Raw genomic sequence first — 15,602 nt, forward strand, 5'->3', positions numbered from 1 at the left:
GTTCTTACCGTCTTGGGTGGCGCACTGGTTTGGTAATTGAGGCGGTACTGGTCTAAGCATACACGTCGCTAGACACCTGGATCCAGATGTTCCACCTTGGGGGGGCAAAGGAGTGGAGGGAGGAGGATTTCAGTCAGCTCACGCTGAGACATGAGCAATCACCTGCTAGCAGCCTTCTCTGTTTCTGGGTCAGTTCACTCAGGTTGCCAATTTCCTCAGCTGGTACTGAACTGGAGTAACAAAGTTCCTGGATTTACCACTGTAAGTGTAGTCATCAACTTGTTTTTAGGAGTTTTTCCAGGTAAAAAGTGCTAAAACAATGCAGCCAAATATATCACAAGCTACAGGTTATAGTGATGTTGCCTTGCCCCTTGAAGTAGAGCTGTGTTTCTTAGATCTTTACTGAAGTAAAGCTCTATTTCTTAGATCACTACTCCTGAAGACTCCCGACAGCTATACTAAAAATGGAAGCCTTCAATATTAAGTTTGGGATCAGAAAAATTACTCAAAAGACAAACATTTCTATCTTTTAATTCCTTTTGAGGGATGTCTGTCAAACAAGGGCTCAGCAACTAAAGGTAGACAGCTTCCTGTACTATGGCAAGTCATCTCACCTCCTTTAGATGGCTGCCTTTTAAATTAATAGTTTACATAGCTCTGCAGCTGAGAACAAGCAAGCGAGCTGGTCCAGGAGAGCCACAACTGGTCAAGCCTGGCTACACCAGGAGGTACCAACAATGTCCCTACCATGTATGGGTATCCTGCCAGCGCCTACATGATGAGTGCTAAAGGCAACTGAACAATCTCTAGCTTGTCCAATTTCTAGCTATTACTCCATTGTAAATAGCTACCCTTTCAGCAATTCGTTCTGATTGATGTCTGTGTATACCTGCAAATGAGGTAAATGTTCTTACGCTTGGTTTGACAAGGTGTAGGCTACAGAAACTACTGAGCTTCCTCATGTGTTTTGAGGGCTCTTAGTCTAAAAAAACCCAACCAAACAAAACCCCCCACCAAAACAAAACCAAAACTCATATAACTGTTTATGGATACCTTTCCTGAAATTCTCTCTTATACTGCTCTCCAGTTTTAATAAGGAACTGTAAATCATTTGAGATAAAACATCTTGCACTGTATTTCATAAAGATAGGATATAGCATTTCTCTAAAAAAAAAAAATAGTCCTTCTGCAGGAAGAGTGACCAACAGCAATGCTGAGAATACATGCAAACTGGATGGTGTGGATGAAAAGTAAAAACATCTAAAACTGTTTAATGAAATCTTTATCTTAATGTTATGAAATCTCAGTGTAAAGTATTTTTCAGGACCTCATGAGCCAGCTGGTGTTAGTAACATGTGACTACTACATGGGCTATCAACTTCTAGCCCATCTCTAATTCCTAGAAATTGCTTTATGCCAAAGTCATTACTGCCTAATTAGAGCCCACAAGAAACCAACTGATGAGCCAGGGAAGTTCCATAGAATTGCATGCACAATTGCGTATTATATACTGTTGCCAGATACAGGGAGCTTAGCGGTTGGTTAGTCAGGCTTTTACAAAAATGCTTTTGTAGTTGTCTTTAAGGGCTAGTAATTTATTGGCAGTTATTTCACCCATGGATCACCAGATTCTTATTCAGATCCAAGACTGCAGATTTTTCTCTTGCTCTTTCTCATTTCTTTTGTTTCACAGAACTGAGTTCACTCTAAAGATCTTGTTTTGGAAGGAAAGACCTGATTTTTGCTGAAAATGTGTAATTGTAAGAATCAAAACAAAAGTCATTTAACTATGCAACTTTGTATTCCAGGGATTATTCTTTTTTAAACAAATTACATGTTAATATTCCAAGGTCCATAATTTATTTTTCTAATTTTTTTAATGTAGGCATTCTCTTCACTTTCACATATGGGGAAAGGTCATGAGTGTAATTTTTTTCTAATCTTGGACCATTAGGACATATACTATGTCCAACATTTGGGTTAAAAAAACCTAATCTGTTTAGCTGTTACTGTGATGTTTTTCAAAAGGACTTATTTTCAGTCACTTTTACTGCGCTGTTTTGTGGTGGGTTTTTTTTTACTCTGTGTGTAAAAACTAAAGGTATTTGGAAAAATGCTGCTGCAATTTAATTTATACTACATGGAAGAGAAGCTGGATTTAGTTTGAGATTTTGTAAAATGCTTTGTCAATAAACTACATAATCTATTAAGCAGATACGGTCCCGTATGTTAATGCAGTATTTGAGATTTGAAACACAAGTGGCTAGATAGCTTAAGGACAATAGCTTAGGCAAGCAAATTGCTTGTCATCATTTGCTTTTCTGTAACCAGGTCGCCCCCCTCCCTGCGCTCCTCTTTTCCCGGTAAATCTCTCTAGAAAGCTGGATTTTGTGTTAACGTGGGTGTGTCTGGATTTCACCTCCTTAGGAGAAAACCTCTCCTCCTCCTTCCCCCTCCCCTCAAAGGCAGGAGTGTGTGCTTGGGGTGCGGATCGTGCGATTAATCCCCCATTATTCTCTTCAAGGGCGTTAGCGACTCCCCTTCTCCACCTCCTCCCCCCCCCCTTCTTCCCCCACGAGCACCTTTTTCCCCAAAGGGCAATCAAACAGCATCTCCCTCCCGCACCCCAGGGCTAGGAGGGCAGACCTGCGTGTGCCAGGCCCCCGCCGCTTCTCCTCCTCCTGCGGGGCAGCTGCCGCTCGCCCTCCCGCCTCAAATCGCCTCAGTCTCCCCCCTCACGCAGCGCGGCCGTTGGGCGCGCGCACCGTCGCAGCACCCGCGAGCGCGCCGTGGCCGTGCGCGCGCCGGACACGAGTCCTGCAGCGGTTCTTTTCCCCGCTCCTCCCCTCGGCTCCGCCCCTTTTTAATTGCGCCGCCATCCCCGAGCGGCGGCGGCGGCGGCGGGGGGGGGGGGAAGGAAAGGACCGGACTCGAGCTGGCGGAGGGATAACTACCGGCTTCCGCACACAGAGCGGAGCGGAGGGATCCATACGCTGGAACCGCCCGTCAGGGAGGGAGGGAGGGAGGGGGAGAGTGATGCGGTGCGGCGGGGCTCGCTGAGGCGAGGTGGCCGTTATTTGCGAGAAGGGGGTGGGAGAAGCAGAGCTAGTGCCGCGGGAGCCTGCGGCGTGGGGTGGTGGCAGAGCGGCAGGCCAACAGCTGGAGCTGGGCGTTAGGGCTGAGCAGGGGAGCGAGGGGCTCTGGGAGTGGGGGGCGGCAAGGCGGCGGGGGGTGGGGGGCTGAGGAGAGAGCAGAGGGGAGCGGCCAGCGCGGGGGAAGGGCGAGGTTGTGGGGCGAGGCGGCGTGTGCCGGTCCTGTCCCTACGTTGCGTCTTAGTTTAGTGGAAAAGGGAAGGGGTTAGAAAAGGGAACTGATTTAAAATAGCTTCTCATCCCAGTTGGGGGGCTGGTTCCCTCTCTGTGGGCTGCCTGTGCCGTTGCGGAGGGGGCAGAGGGATTCTCTTGTGTGCAGAAGCAGCTTGGGTGGCTTAGCTGTGAGTGGGGGTGGGGGTCTCTGCCCCTCTTTGACTCCCCTCGTCTGGATTTTTTTTTTTTTTTTTTTTGGTGGAGAGGGGGCAGGATGAGCCTGCAGAGTTTTACTGGTATTTCTCCTTCCTTTCTGAGGAGCTGCCGCTGCTAAAGCAGATTTTTTCCTTCCTTTTTTTTTTTTTTTTTTTTTGTCTGATGCAGAATCACAGTAGCTACGCAGCCTCCCTCTTTTCTTTCCTTCCTTCCTTCTACCCCTTCGGTATGTAGGAAGGGAGAGACATCAATGGCAAGGCTGAAATATGCATAGATGGACTTTCAAATGCATTTTTTCTTGAAAGAGGAAGGTAAATCCCAGTTGCCACTGCACTGGCTTTTTTGTTGCTGTTGCATTGCTTGGTAAAAATGGGGTTCGCTTACTCCAGCTAAATCCTCGGAGCATTTCAGAGTTGCTACAGAGAAGGACTTACCATAATTTTTGTATCGGAGATACGTTGATGTTAACCCGTTTTTTGTAAAATGGAGAGCGAAATATTCACACCCCTTTTGGAGCAGTTCATGTCTAGCCCTCTTGTCACCTGGGTAAGCATTCGTTTTTCCTCACACATTATTCCATTTATTTGCTCATTGTTTGAAGATAAATGCCTTGCGGCAGAGAATAAGGTGGAGTTAGTGTCACGGTGGTGATGATTATGTTTTAGGTTAAGACATTTGGACCGTTAGCTGGAGGAAATGGGACCAACCTGGAAGAATATGTGGCGCTAGTGGATGGCGTGTTTCTGAACGAAGTCATGCTGCAAATGTAAGTGTGTGCAAGTTGTGCCTTGGTTTTATTTTATGCTGTGGTCTTCGTTCTCTTGTATACTTTGCTTTCATAAGAAAGCTCTTTTTTCGCTCCATATTCACCTTGGTAAATTTCTTTGTTTTATTCTTGAAGTAGTCATGCGGTCAGTTAAGAGGAGACTTTGGAGTGTAGCAGGTACTCTTTACAGTTTAATGTCCAAGTGATATATTTGCAGGATGTGTAGTGTAATACAGGCTGAATCATGATGTATAGAACTTACTGGAAAATTGGATGACTGTAAATAGCTTCCTAGATTTCCACTGAGAAGCATAAAGGTTCATTCTACTGTAAGTCATGCTCATAAACAAAATTTTGAGTAAATTTGCTTGGCTAATAAGATTCTAATACATATCTTAGTTTACGTGACATACAACTTAAAGGATCATACGTGAGTCACATAATGTTTACTGAGCAATGGACTGTCCTCTAACTCTTTTTTTTTTTTCCCCAGTTCAAATCAAAGTAGATAGCAGTTGTGCAGTAAAGTTGATATTTTCATTGACAGTATAGAATGTTTTTTAGTTATGAACCACAGAAAAAACATTTTTACGTGGTTTTATAAATTGTTGATTGAAAACTCTGATTATTAGAAAAATTACTTTATAGTGACTTTTTGTTAATCATGGTTTGGACTGGAATGTTGCCCACTACTGTAATGCTGGAGAGTAACACTTTTGTCAAGTGTCTAGTGATAGAATCATAAAAATGTTACTAGTGGAAAAAAATGTCCCCATACCCTTTTTTTTTTTCCCCTTGATATTTTATGTCTTTACAGAGAAATACCTCTTTTGTTTGTAAAGGTATGAAAAAACATAGGATGGATGGATGGATGAATAGATACATCAGTGCGTGAGCAGCTTGTGTTGACAGCTGTTCCTCAGGAACGCTGCTCAGTGATGGGCATCCTTTTTACTCTGTTTATAGTTTTTGCTCATATTTAGTACTTTAAAAGTTTTTGCTCTTGGTATTCAGCTTGTATAACTAATCTATGTAAAAAGATCTACATGTTACCACGTTTAGGTTTGAATTCACATCCTTTTGAAACCAGTATTTTCTTTGTCACCTACTTCTGTGAATTCCAAGTATTTACTTCTGTAATATCAAGAAACGAAAACTTACTGGAATTGAACTTTCTGAAAAAATCTTCAGTGTATTTCTGGCATTTTTTAGCAATTTTAAGTGATCCTTTCACTGAAGCATCCTATTTTTGTTTTAAATTTTTTTTTTTATTGGACTACATATAAATTAAGTAGCTTGTCAATTATAACCATGCATTTAACATGTGGAGCATCTATTTGGTAAAAATGTTTGGCATCTAGAAGGCAAATTTAGTACTGGAACGAGGTGATTTTGAAGAATATAATCTTGAAATTAAACTTTCTGACAAGTTTTTGGAATATTAGCAGTATAAATTGATACCTGATAGATTATGTGGGATACATGTATGTGAAATGGAAAGCTGCAGAGAGGAAACATTCTCATGCTTAAGGCACTGTGCATTGAATTTGGCTTTGACTTCGTGTGTGCGTCTTTGACCCCATGGCATGGTTACTGTAGTTTACATAGGAGGAGTTGTGTGAGTACGTATAAAAAATACACATGGGAGATGTAAATTTAAAATAAAATCGATTGGTAATCAGAACAATTAAAAACTACCTTAAACTAGAGATGCATATAAAAGGACTGGTGTACAAATAAAATTCATTTTACAAATGTGTAATAGCACTGGAAGGCATATTCTATTTAAAAAACGTTTTTGGAGGACTGAAAAGTGTTATGATTGATTACTGCTTAGAATTGAAGTTTCCAGAACTGTATTCTTATTTTGGAGGGGTTTGTTTGGTTTGGGGTTTTTTTTTGCCAGGATTGAAGGAGGAAAAAATGTTTCATATTTTGCAGGCACATTCCGTCTCTGGTGAAGTCACTGTGGAAACCTGTGTTAACTTCTAGTCCTGTTCACTTTGAATATCCACCTATTAAACATGTGTCTTTATTTTCAAAAATATTTAAGAGATGCAGCTCTAATCATCAACATTACTTATTTTCAATATTTTCCATTTTATTAGTGTTTCTCTTCTTTCAGTCTTAACTAGCATATGTTGAGGAAATGTAGCAGAAAAATTTGTGTCACGTGACTTCAAAAGCAAAATATTTTTCTCCAGAATGTTTTTTTAAAACTATCAAAGACTTATTTCACATGAGAACTAGAGATCCGTGGTTAGGAGCTATGGCACTCTTAGAAGCTACAGAGAAATGTTGTTCTTGCAGAAGTCACCAGGAGTGCTATTTGTAGAAATATGTGGAAAGCAGCACTAGAAGTTGGAGGGGTTTTTTTGTTTGGTTTTTTTTTTTTTTTTACACGAGTTGTGTTCTATGGTGCTTACTGTTTAGTTTTGAAATATTTAAGGCTGTTAATGTTTTGGTGTGAGAATACAGCTAGTGCATACCTGTCGGCTAAGGACTTTGTGATGTCGTGGTGATGTAGGTCGGTAGGACATTGCAGCGTTAAAAGCATGAACAAGTGGAGGCTGTTAGAGGTGCTGTGGTCCTGCTTTATATGTACTTTAATACTTACATTATTTTTGCCAAATGTTGAAAACGCAAATTCTGTGACCATAAAAGTGTTAATATTGGATTAGGCATGGTTTGTAAACAGTTACACAAACAAAAAAAAAAAAGTGCCTTTGTTACTTAGAGAAGGTTTTTTGTTCAGTTAAAAAAGAGTTAATCCTGTCCTCCGTCAGCTACAAGTGAGAGTTTGTTAGTATGGCATTTGTTTCTCCTTGTGCTTGTCTAGACCAAATTTATTTTCAACAATTGTAATGATTCAGACAGAGGAAATAGATGTCAGCATTGGAATAGTCGCAGGGTAGTAGTACCGGGTTGATTGGATTTTATCAGCATTGAGTTTATTAGTACCTTGTATGTGAGAAAATAATTCATTATGTTCCTTGTATGTCTTTTGCTTTTGACTTTTTGGATGTTTTGGTACATGTGAAAATTACACAGATTTCATTCAATGTCCAGCTACATCTGAAGAGCTCTTCCTTTGCTGGAGATGCTACAGGCCAATTTTATTATTATTTTTTTAATTTTATTTTTAATTAAGGAGCGTTCCAGTGTTACAATATTAGCTCCTAACTTGAGAGAATGTCTCTTATTTCCTGTTTAAATTTAGGTCCAGTTCTTCAAAAGTATTCAGTTACCTACCTTCTGCTAGAATCAGTCAGTATCTGATACCTCTGGATAGAAACCCATCTGTCTGTGTTTCTCTGAGCCTTTATCTTCGTGTTCTTTGATACAAAAAGGGGTCGTGCTTCTTGGAAGTAAATCAGAATGCAAGAGATCACTGCAGTGGTTTTCTGCCATGGCAGGGAGGTGGAGGAACATACCAAGAATACTTCATACCTTTACTATACCTCTATATCATAATACTTCTAATATTATGGAGTGCTCATACACTTGAGTAAAATATGTTGTATATACTACTAAAATAAAATGATATAATTCAACGGATTAGTCACCTGTTGTGCATTTAGGTGCAATTACAGTAAAATAATACTTAGTTGTCCTGGAGGTACTTTTCCAGAACCTGACTAACACCACCTCATTTTTTTTGTCTTAGTATCATACTGTTTATATACTCTTCTGATAAAAGAAGATCAAGGTATTCTTGGAGAAACGCTCATTTTCTGAGTAGTTTTTTTATTTCAATTTCTGATATGTCTTGTTCTCTGATATTTGTTAATTGAATTCCAGTAGGGTTGTGTAAGAAATGCTGAAAGTCTTGTACTATGAACTGTGGTTCCCAGACTGGCAAGTCTTAATAGTTCTTTTGCATAAAAATAGACAGCTGCAAGTAATTACAAGATTTGGACTTTCATTACATTTAGCACCACAATTAATACTTGGTCAAGTAATAAAGACTTTAAATTGTATTTTAGTTTTAATGGTTTTATTTTACTATGCTTTGTATTTGTGGAAAGGGATATGTTTCAAAGGAACTGTTGGGAAAATACCGTATACAGAATTGGTACTGTACAAACTCTGAAAATGAGTTTATTTAATCTACTGTCTGGAGAACCTGTCTGCTTTCATCACGGTGTTCCATTCATAACTTTTGTCTTAATTGAACATATTAATCGCTACCATCCATATCAGTTGTTGCATCCAGACATGCTGAAAACTACTTGAGAGGATGAAGTATTTTATTTTTCTCCTGTTTTTCTCCCTTTTGCTGTTCTCCTGCTGTTTTTCACTGACTGGATCCACATGCAGGCCTTTTACACCCATAGAATTTTCCAGGTGGACTGGCTGACTGTTTCCTTCCACGGCTCTGGTAGTGTGTGCCTAGAATGTGTAGACTGCTTCATTGACTCCTTTTCTGAGCTCTCAGTTTTTACTTGTACACTTTTTTCCAAACACTTGAGCTTGCCAGCCCATACTTCTGGCTTGCCTATATCTTTCCCTGAAAACTGGACTCCATCTCTAGTGCTTGAGCCAGCTGCCTGGCTCTGTGAAAGAGTGCAGGAGCATGCACTCCAATCCAATTAACTGTTTCTTGTGAAGAAGACCAAATAACAAGAGGCAGCTTCAGCCAGGTTCTGGCTGGGCAGGGAAATGGAAAAAAGTTTTGGGGAAAATTAAATCAGTGAGTTTAGCAGTAAAAATATGAGCGTGTATTTTAGGGGGAAAAAAAAAAGTCAAATTTTATGAAGTCTGCACCTTTCTCACTTTCTTGAAGCAAATGGATTCGATTCACGCTTTTGAGACGTGCTTTGTCAGGCTCCCAAAGGTGCAAGGTAGATGTCACTCTAGTTTGTGAGAGTTGTTCTTAAGAGTGGTTCAGCAGCAGTGGGGCCTCGATTTTTCTTAAAAAAAGCTGAATTTATAACACTCAGATTTTTTGTAAAGAAGCAAAATTTTTAATAAATGGTCCAGCAGAATGTGCACTGTAGTCTAGACTGTTGGAATTAAACACTTTTGATTACAGAAAAGGAAAACATAGTTCTTCTAGTGTAATGATGATTAATTTTAGATGTGCGCATCTGCCTGCAGTGAGTTTTGAATTGGGCAAATGAGGTGGACATAGGCTGATACCTGTACTTCTGAGGTGCTTGGGTTTTTGATAGCTAAAGGGAAAAAAAAATGTGGCTTGAACGTGGAGTACTTTAAGTGTTTGAGCTTTGCTTATGTCTCTGTTTTACTAGTTTTTAATGCTTTTGTACCCTTTTCCACAGTTGATGTCCGCTTTCCTTCATCCTATCTACTCTGTTTTATTTCTGTGCAGTAAATTATTCTGTGGTTCCATCTTGTTTCTTGCTGTATTTTGAAGATCAGGAAGTAAATCTGATCTTCCTCTGCACATATACATCCATTTATTTGCTTTCTTCTTCATGTGCTATCTTCATTGTCTTTGACTCTGGCTCCTCATTTCTTTTAGTAGTGTACTACTTATCCCATCCTTAGTCTAGGCTGGTAGCTGGGGCCAAAGAATAAAAGATTAGTTAAAAAACATTTCTTAATGCACACACAGGTGCTCTATTGAGTCTAACTACCTGTTCCATAAATAAGAATCTTAGTTCAAAGATCTAAAATAAAAATAACTTATTTAGGCATTGAAAATGTTCTGGCAAGGAAACAATGTATGTTCGCTATGGCTTTACAGTTTTATTTTTGGGGTGTTTTGTATTTCACTCAAATTCTACATGCTGTTTCAAAGCACTTTATGAAAATATTGAAATAAACTTAGTAGTCACTTTCTAGGCATCTATTTTGTGTGTTTCAGTTTCAGGAAAGGTCAGTAAGAGTATACTGATGAACTATCTCCTTCTGTGACGTAGCTCAGTTAAGGCTGTTTATATATAGACACACATATACTACACTGAAGACTACAGAGCAGAGATGCCTGAGTGAGATAACAGGAGATGCAGCCACAGAGCACAGTGAATAGAGCTGCCTTTACACAAGGCAGTTGGTGTTTGCTGAAGTCACAGGACCACGTGGGGAACAACACGAGTGTGACTTTGAGCCAGAGGAAGGCATCTCCTGGTTTTGCGCTAGTGGCCGTGCTTGTGTGCTTTAGTGGTTCAGGGGTGATGGCTGCGTGGCTCATCTAAGTATCCTTTGCCCTTTGCAGCACCCAACCTTGGGACTGGGTGAGCTTTCTGGTTCTAGCTGGCTGTAATATTTCTGTTTGCGGGACTGACTTTGCTCTTCACCTGCCTCTGCTTCTGTGCTGCTGCTGTCCTGGCTCCCTGTGTTGTAAAGAAAGGCAATATGCAACTTGTTTTGCTCTGATTTTTGTACCAGAAAGGTCAGTTTGCCCAGGTGGCTGGGTCGCCTTGAGCTCTAGTTTCTTGGTAGTATAGCAGCAGTAAATGCCAGAGTTTGAGGTTAGCTACAAATATGTTACCTGGGCTGATGAGCTTGTATCTTTCCCTGACAAGGCTGTGTTTCTTCAGGTTCCATGACTAGTTTGGGGATCTCTACACCACAAACCTTTGCAAAGTATTGCTGTGCTCTGATGGATTTCTTTTAAAAACTAATCTAGTTAACTGACAAATTGGTTGCTAAATCAAGCACATCTTAATCCTATGCTGAATTTGAGAAGCTTACTTCTAGATTTTCCTCATTTGTTTCTTCTGTTAAGAAGAGGCTTTTTAGCTTTGTGTTCTTTCATAAGTTCCACTTATTTTTGGTTCCTCATCCTTTTTCTCTATACTAAATACCAGTTTGTTGTCTTCCTTGTCTCTCATACTGTACCACTTTTCCCTATGTAGTAATTATTTAGCGATCAAGACATTTTTTCGAAATGCTGCTTTGTTAGAGCACATGACCTCAGTGGTCGGAGATTATTTGGTAATAACTATGTGGGAGTCTCTGTTTGTTTGCTTTGTTTTAAAGAGTCCTGTATTTGTGCCTTAAGATGCTCCAAAGAGGCATGGCCTCTTAGGCAGTTGTTATTAGGCAGTATTTACAAAATGCCCCCGCTTTGTTGCATTGGACTAATTGATGTTAAGGCATTGAATCGAAGCAAGGCTTACTGCTTGACCCAGACTTAGTGTGCTTTCCCATTGGCTAACTCTGAGGAAAAACCAAAAATTATCTTATGTCGTATTTTTGGATTAGGAAATAGTAAGGGATGAACTTGTAAGCGGCTTGTCTTGTATTCCTGGCTGTTGAGTGAATCTTTGATGTGTGTTGCACATTTAGATATACTCAAAAATTTGCTTCCTTTTCTGTAGTGATAAGAAAGAGAGTCCACTTAGGTTTGTTACAGAATTTATCTTCTTTTAAGCTGCAGGGAAATATTTGCTCTAGTTTTTGTTTGTGTGGTATCTTTGTTTTTCTTAAATAAGCCCTTGAGCAAAGATGTCTGGTGTAATTTCCTGGTAGCTTGGGAATGCACTTGCTGTATATTTAGAGTATTGCGTATGCCAGACAAAAATAAAATACAGATACTACTTGATGTATGATAGAACCTAGACAGATGTCATACTTACAAAGTGCTGATTTGCATCTTGGCAAGGATATTAATATTAATATTTTAAGATGAAAAGAACACACTTCTTTTACAGGCCCTTATGTATGCTTATCTTGTAGCTTTGGGTAGTTAACAGGGGTAAGGTCTTTCACGTACTGCTCTATATCTAAATCAGCGGGGGATTGTACAGGTATTGATGTGCATACAAAATTTGCAACTTGTTTCAGTTAGTGTGCCGAAGCAATGAAGTTGCTCAGGTGGATAAAATTTTTACAGGAAACGTAACTTTCTTTGGTAATCCCCTTATATCCAGGAGCCTTGCTTTTGAATTTGTGTCGTTCTCTGGAATAATCTGTACAAAGGGCTCAGATCTGTCACTTGGTATTCTAAAAATTGGTACAGAAAAAGATGAAGATGTACATGTTATTGTTATTAATTTACTTATAGAAGGTTTATTGTACTTAATGAGAGAGAGTCATAGTGTTCTAACCAAAACTATTTAATGAATGTCTATGTGGCACTATTTTTACATCTTAAGTTCTTCTTAGTCACTGAAACTGCAATATGCAGGTAGTTTTTGTTTCATCTGACTAGGCTGATCACACATCAGTATTTCCTGCGGTTTTTTTTAATACTCAGAGTGCTAAGATGTTTACATATGGTCAGGCTATTTTGAATCTGAAGTACTAACTAATTATTTTTGAGAATTTATAGCTTCAGTAAAGTTCAAAGTAAAGAAAGAGTGAACACTTTTCCAAGTCTTCCAAAGGAGAAATTAGTGCTATGATTATCAAATAAAGCAAAGTACATAGTGCTGCGGTATTGGAAGTTAGTTGAGGTAGAGGAAAAAACCTTTGTATATACAAACTTGATAATCTCTTAAGAGGGTTTTTTTAAGCTTAAATAAAGAAGACTGAATAAATGTGTATTGCTTTTAAATCCTATGTAAGTTATTTTCCCTTATATTTTAAATATCTTAGCATGTTAGCTCCACAAATGTAATTTACTAAGGGCAGTAAGTGTTTGCTTCTCTTCTGTACTGCTTGCTGCTGCCAATCTGTGATGACAACTTTCTGGCCCAATTCTGCCTCTTATAACTGTTTCTGATGTTTCGGCTGAACTACTGCCTGTATGTTTGCAGAATGTTCTTTCCAAGGTAGATTGTAAAAACATTTTCTCACTTTAATGCCCTCTGATGTTTGGTGTCAAGTCGTGCTGCATCTTGTGATCCAGATCTGTGAGTGCTTACGTAAAGCTAATCTTACTGTTGTCACAGGATTATTGTGGGTGTAAATGTTTGCAGTGTTTTAATGGACAGTTACATTGAGGTGTTATATCACAAAGTCAAATAGTTTTCAGTTACTCTGTTAATTAGTATTGAACTGAGTAGATCTTAAAATTTGAACTAATTTGAGAAGTAAAAAACATTGAACCCGAGAGGGAAAATAACACAGTGCTTAAAGTAGAAAGCAAAACTTCAGTGTTCATTGTTTCTGTGGTATGTTCATAGTCTTTCCTGCTTGTCCTCTTGCATCCTGTGCTGCCTTTTAGTTTAATTTGGAAAGTAGGATAGTGCAAGTACTACAGCAGGTCTAATTCTACCTCTTCAAACAATATTTGCTACTAGGCCTTTTGCAATTAAAAACCCAACCAGGAAGACCCTTGTAAGATATTTAGATTTGTTGAAGCAGTAAAGTATGTTTGTCAGACTTCCTGGTTCTCATCTGTTTGCTCAAAAAAAAGTTAAGTTGTTTCTTCTAGGAATTCTCAATTGTTTAATACTCAGGAGTGTTTATTTTGTGTGACAATGTTAAGTGTTCTGTGATGCTCTGAATCCTATAGATTTTCCTTTCCATCAGCGCAACTTTTTAATTTGGAAGCCAGCTTACCTTTTGCTAGCTGTGGAGCAGAGGCTGCTCTGTATTCTCATTGTTTCAGGGAGCTCACCCAGGTTACTTGGTGTAGTGAGTAGTGATTCACTACTTTCAATCTTTGGCAGAAAGTTTTTAATTTATTTATTTATTTAGACATAGTACCTTTTAGTGTGATAGGAAAAGAGTACATCTGATAGTCAAGTTGACATAATAGTAGTAAAGTTGTTTCATACTACGTGATGATAAAGACAGCTGTTGCTCTATAAGCTTGGAAGTTACAGGTTTTTGGAGGGTGTTAATGCAGTGGTACAAGTGTGTGCTTAGTAAACAACAACTGAACTGTTTTGTTTCCTCTCTTATTTTCTTCTACATTTTGCTCACCTGCATACATCCTCCTTACTATTAAGGAAAAGACAAAGGAAAGGACAAAAAAGAAATCTGCACTGTTCTGGACTCTGCTTTTTTACGACTCTGGGAGGGAAAAATTAAAGATCAGTCACCAGACCTCTTGAATATACTCTGATTTTGTCTAGCTGCTTGCATATTCACGTGTAAATGTGGGAGCGTACAGGTGTGAGGGAATGTATCTTCATGCAAATAATACCAGTGAGACCACCCAGCAGAGCAGCCCTGAGGTCGTGCAGCACAGCAGGTTCATATTGATGGAGAAGGGAGAGACAGGTTTACTTGGCACAAAGGCTTGTGGCACTGCTTCAGATACAGCTATTCTAGCGCACTTCAACCATGAGTAATTAGGCAGCTCCTCTGCTGTTGAGTGCCAACCAGAGCTTAGGCACTGTGCTGCTACCCTGTGAGTAGTTCAGCCTGGTCAGATGCTGCAGAGCTAAGGCAAGGAGTAGGAAAGCTGCCTGCATATGCTCAGTATCTACTCGTATGTTCTTGGCAGTGTTCCCTGTGATCCCCACCAGCCAGAAGATTTGTTGTAGGCCACTTGGGTGTGGTTTTTTTTTTTAAAGTAGGCATAGGGCTTCAGCCTCCTAATAGTTTATGATGTTGGACATAATCCTAGGAAATGGGGTTTTGTGCAAGGGCCAAATGGCTTATGATGTTAGACCTATGTGTAAAACTCACGTTAGCACAAGGCAAAAAACCTTTGATACAACTGCTGAAATTTTGACACATATAGTCAATCTTTGCTAAATGCAGTTAGCGAAGTGTCCTTAAATTGAGATATTAATATGCACTTTATGTTGTGGTAAAGGATATCTCAGCATTTGTAATGGTATCTTTAGCTGTTTGAGCAGGTGTCTGTAGAACTACACGACCATTTTAACTATGCATTGATTGCTGCTCGAACAGTATTGTCTCAATGGTAGAAATACAGGTGTTTTACAAATAAGAGGTAGACTCATAAATGTCTGGTAAAAAGGCAAAGAAGAGTGGTTAGTATAGATCACAACATTTGCTTGCTTATTGCAAGTTAGGATTAGAGCATCCTTTTATTGGATCCTGTGTTAGCATGCAAAGATACAATGGCTAAGCAGGATTCACAAGGGAACACTTCAGTGACTCTAGAACGTACATCTCTTGTGTCTTCAGCAAGTCACACTGCAGCTCTCTGGTTGTAATAGTCATGTGTGCATTGTGTACTATCACCAGGCCATCGTGTCGTTCAATATCATCAATACATTGCAACCTCAGGGCTTGCATGTCTTGCATGATGCTCCTCAAGAGGTGGAAGGATTTTATTGACATCTGTTTTTCGGATAAGAATGTGCCGAGTTAGTTCTCTGCGTGCTCAACAGTGGATAGTCTCATTAATTATTCTTTAGGGAAGTCATCTGTTTAAATCCATTTCTATCAACACAGAAAACCTGCGCCAGAGATATAGAAAAGGAGTTACAATTTCTTTCTTTTATTGTTTTGATAGGTTTAGCATGGAAATACTCTTG

General features: G+C 39.5%; 1 protein-coding gene across 8 annotated transcripts in view; it reads left to right on the forward strand.

Moving 5' to 3' along the window:
• Positions 1-3,081: 3,081 nt before the first annotated feature.
• CCDC88A (coiled-coil domain containing 88A) overlaps positions 3,082-15,602 on the forward strand; it is a 77,404-nt gene continuing 64,883 nt past the window's right edge. For 7 of the 8 annotated variants that reach the window (XM_054819113.1, XM_054819114.1, XM_054819115.1 and 4 more), the window contains exons 1-2: positions 3,266-4,067; positions 4,187-4,287. In XM_054819113.1, coding sequence (XP_054675088.1) covers positions 4,005-4,067; positions 4,187-4,287 — 164 coding nt within the window. In that variant the 5' untranslated portion in view covers positions 3,266-4,004. Of the gene's footprint in view, positions 4,068-4,186; positions 4,288-15,602 lie in introns of all 8 variants that reach the window. The other variant, XM_054819107.1, reaches the window with a different exon arrangement.

This window comes from Grus americana, chromosome 3 (assembly GCF_028858705.1).
Source record: "Grus americana isolate bGruAme1 chromosome 3, bGruAme1.mat, whole genome shotgun sequence".
Lineage (NCBI taxonomy): Eukaryota > Metazoa > Chordata > Aves > Gruiformes > Gruidae > Grus > Grus americana.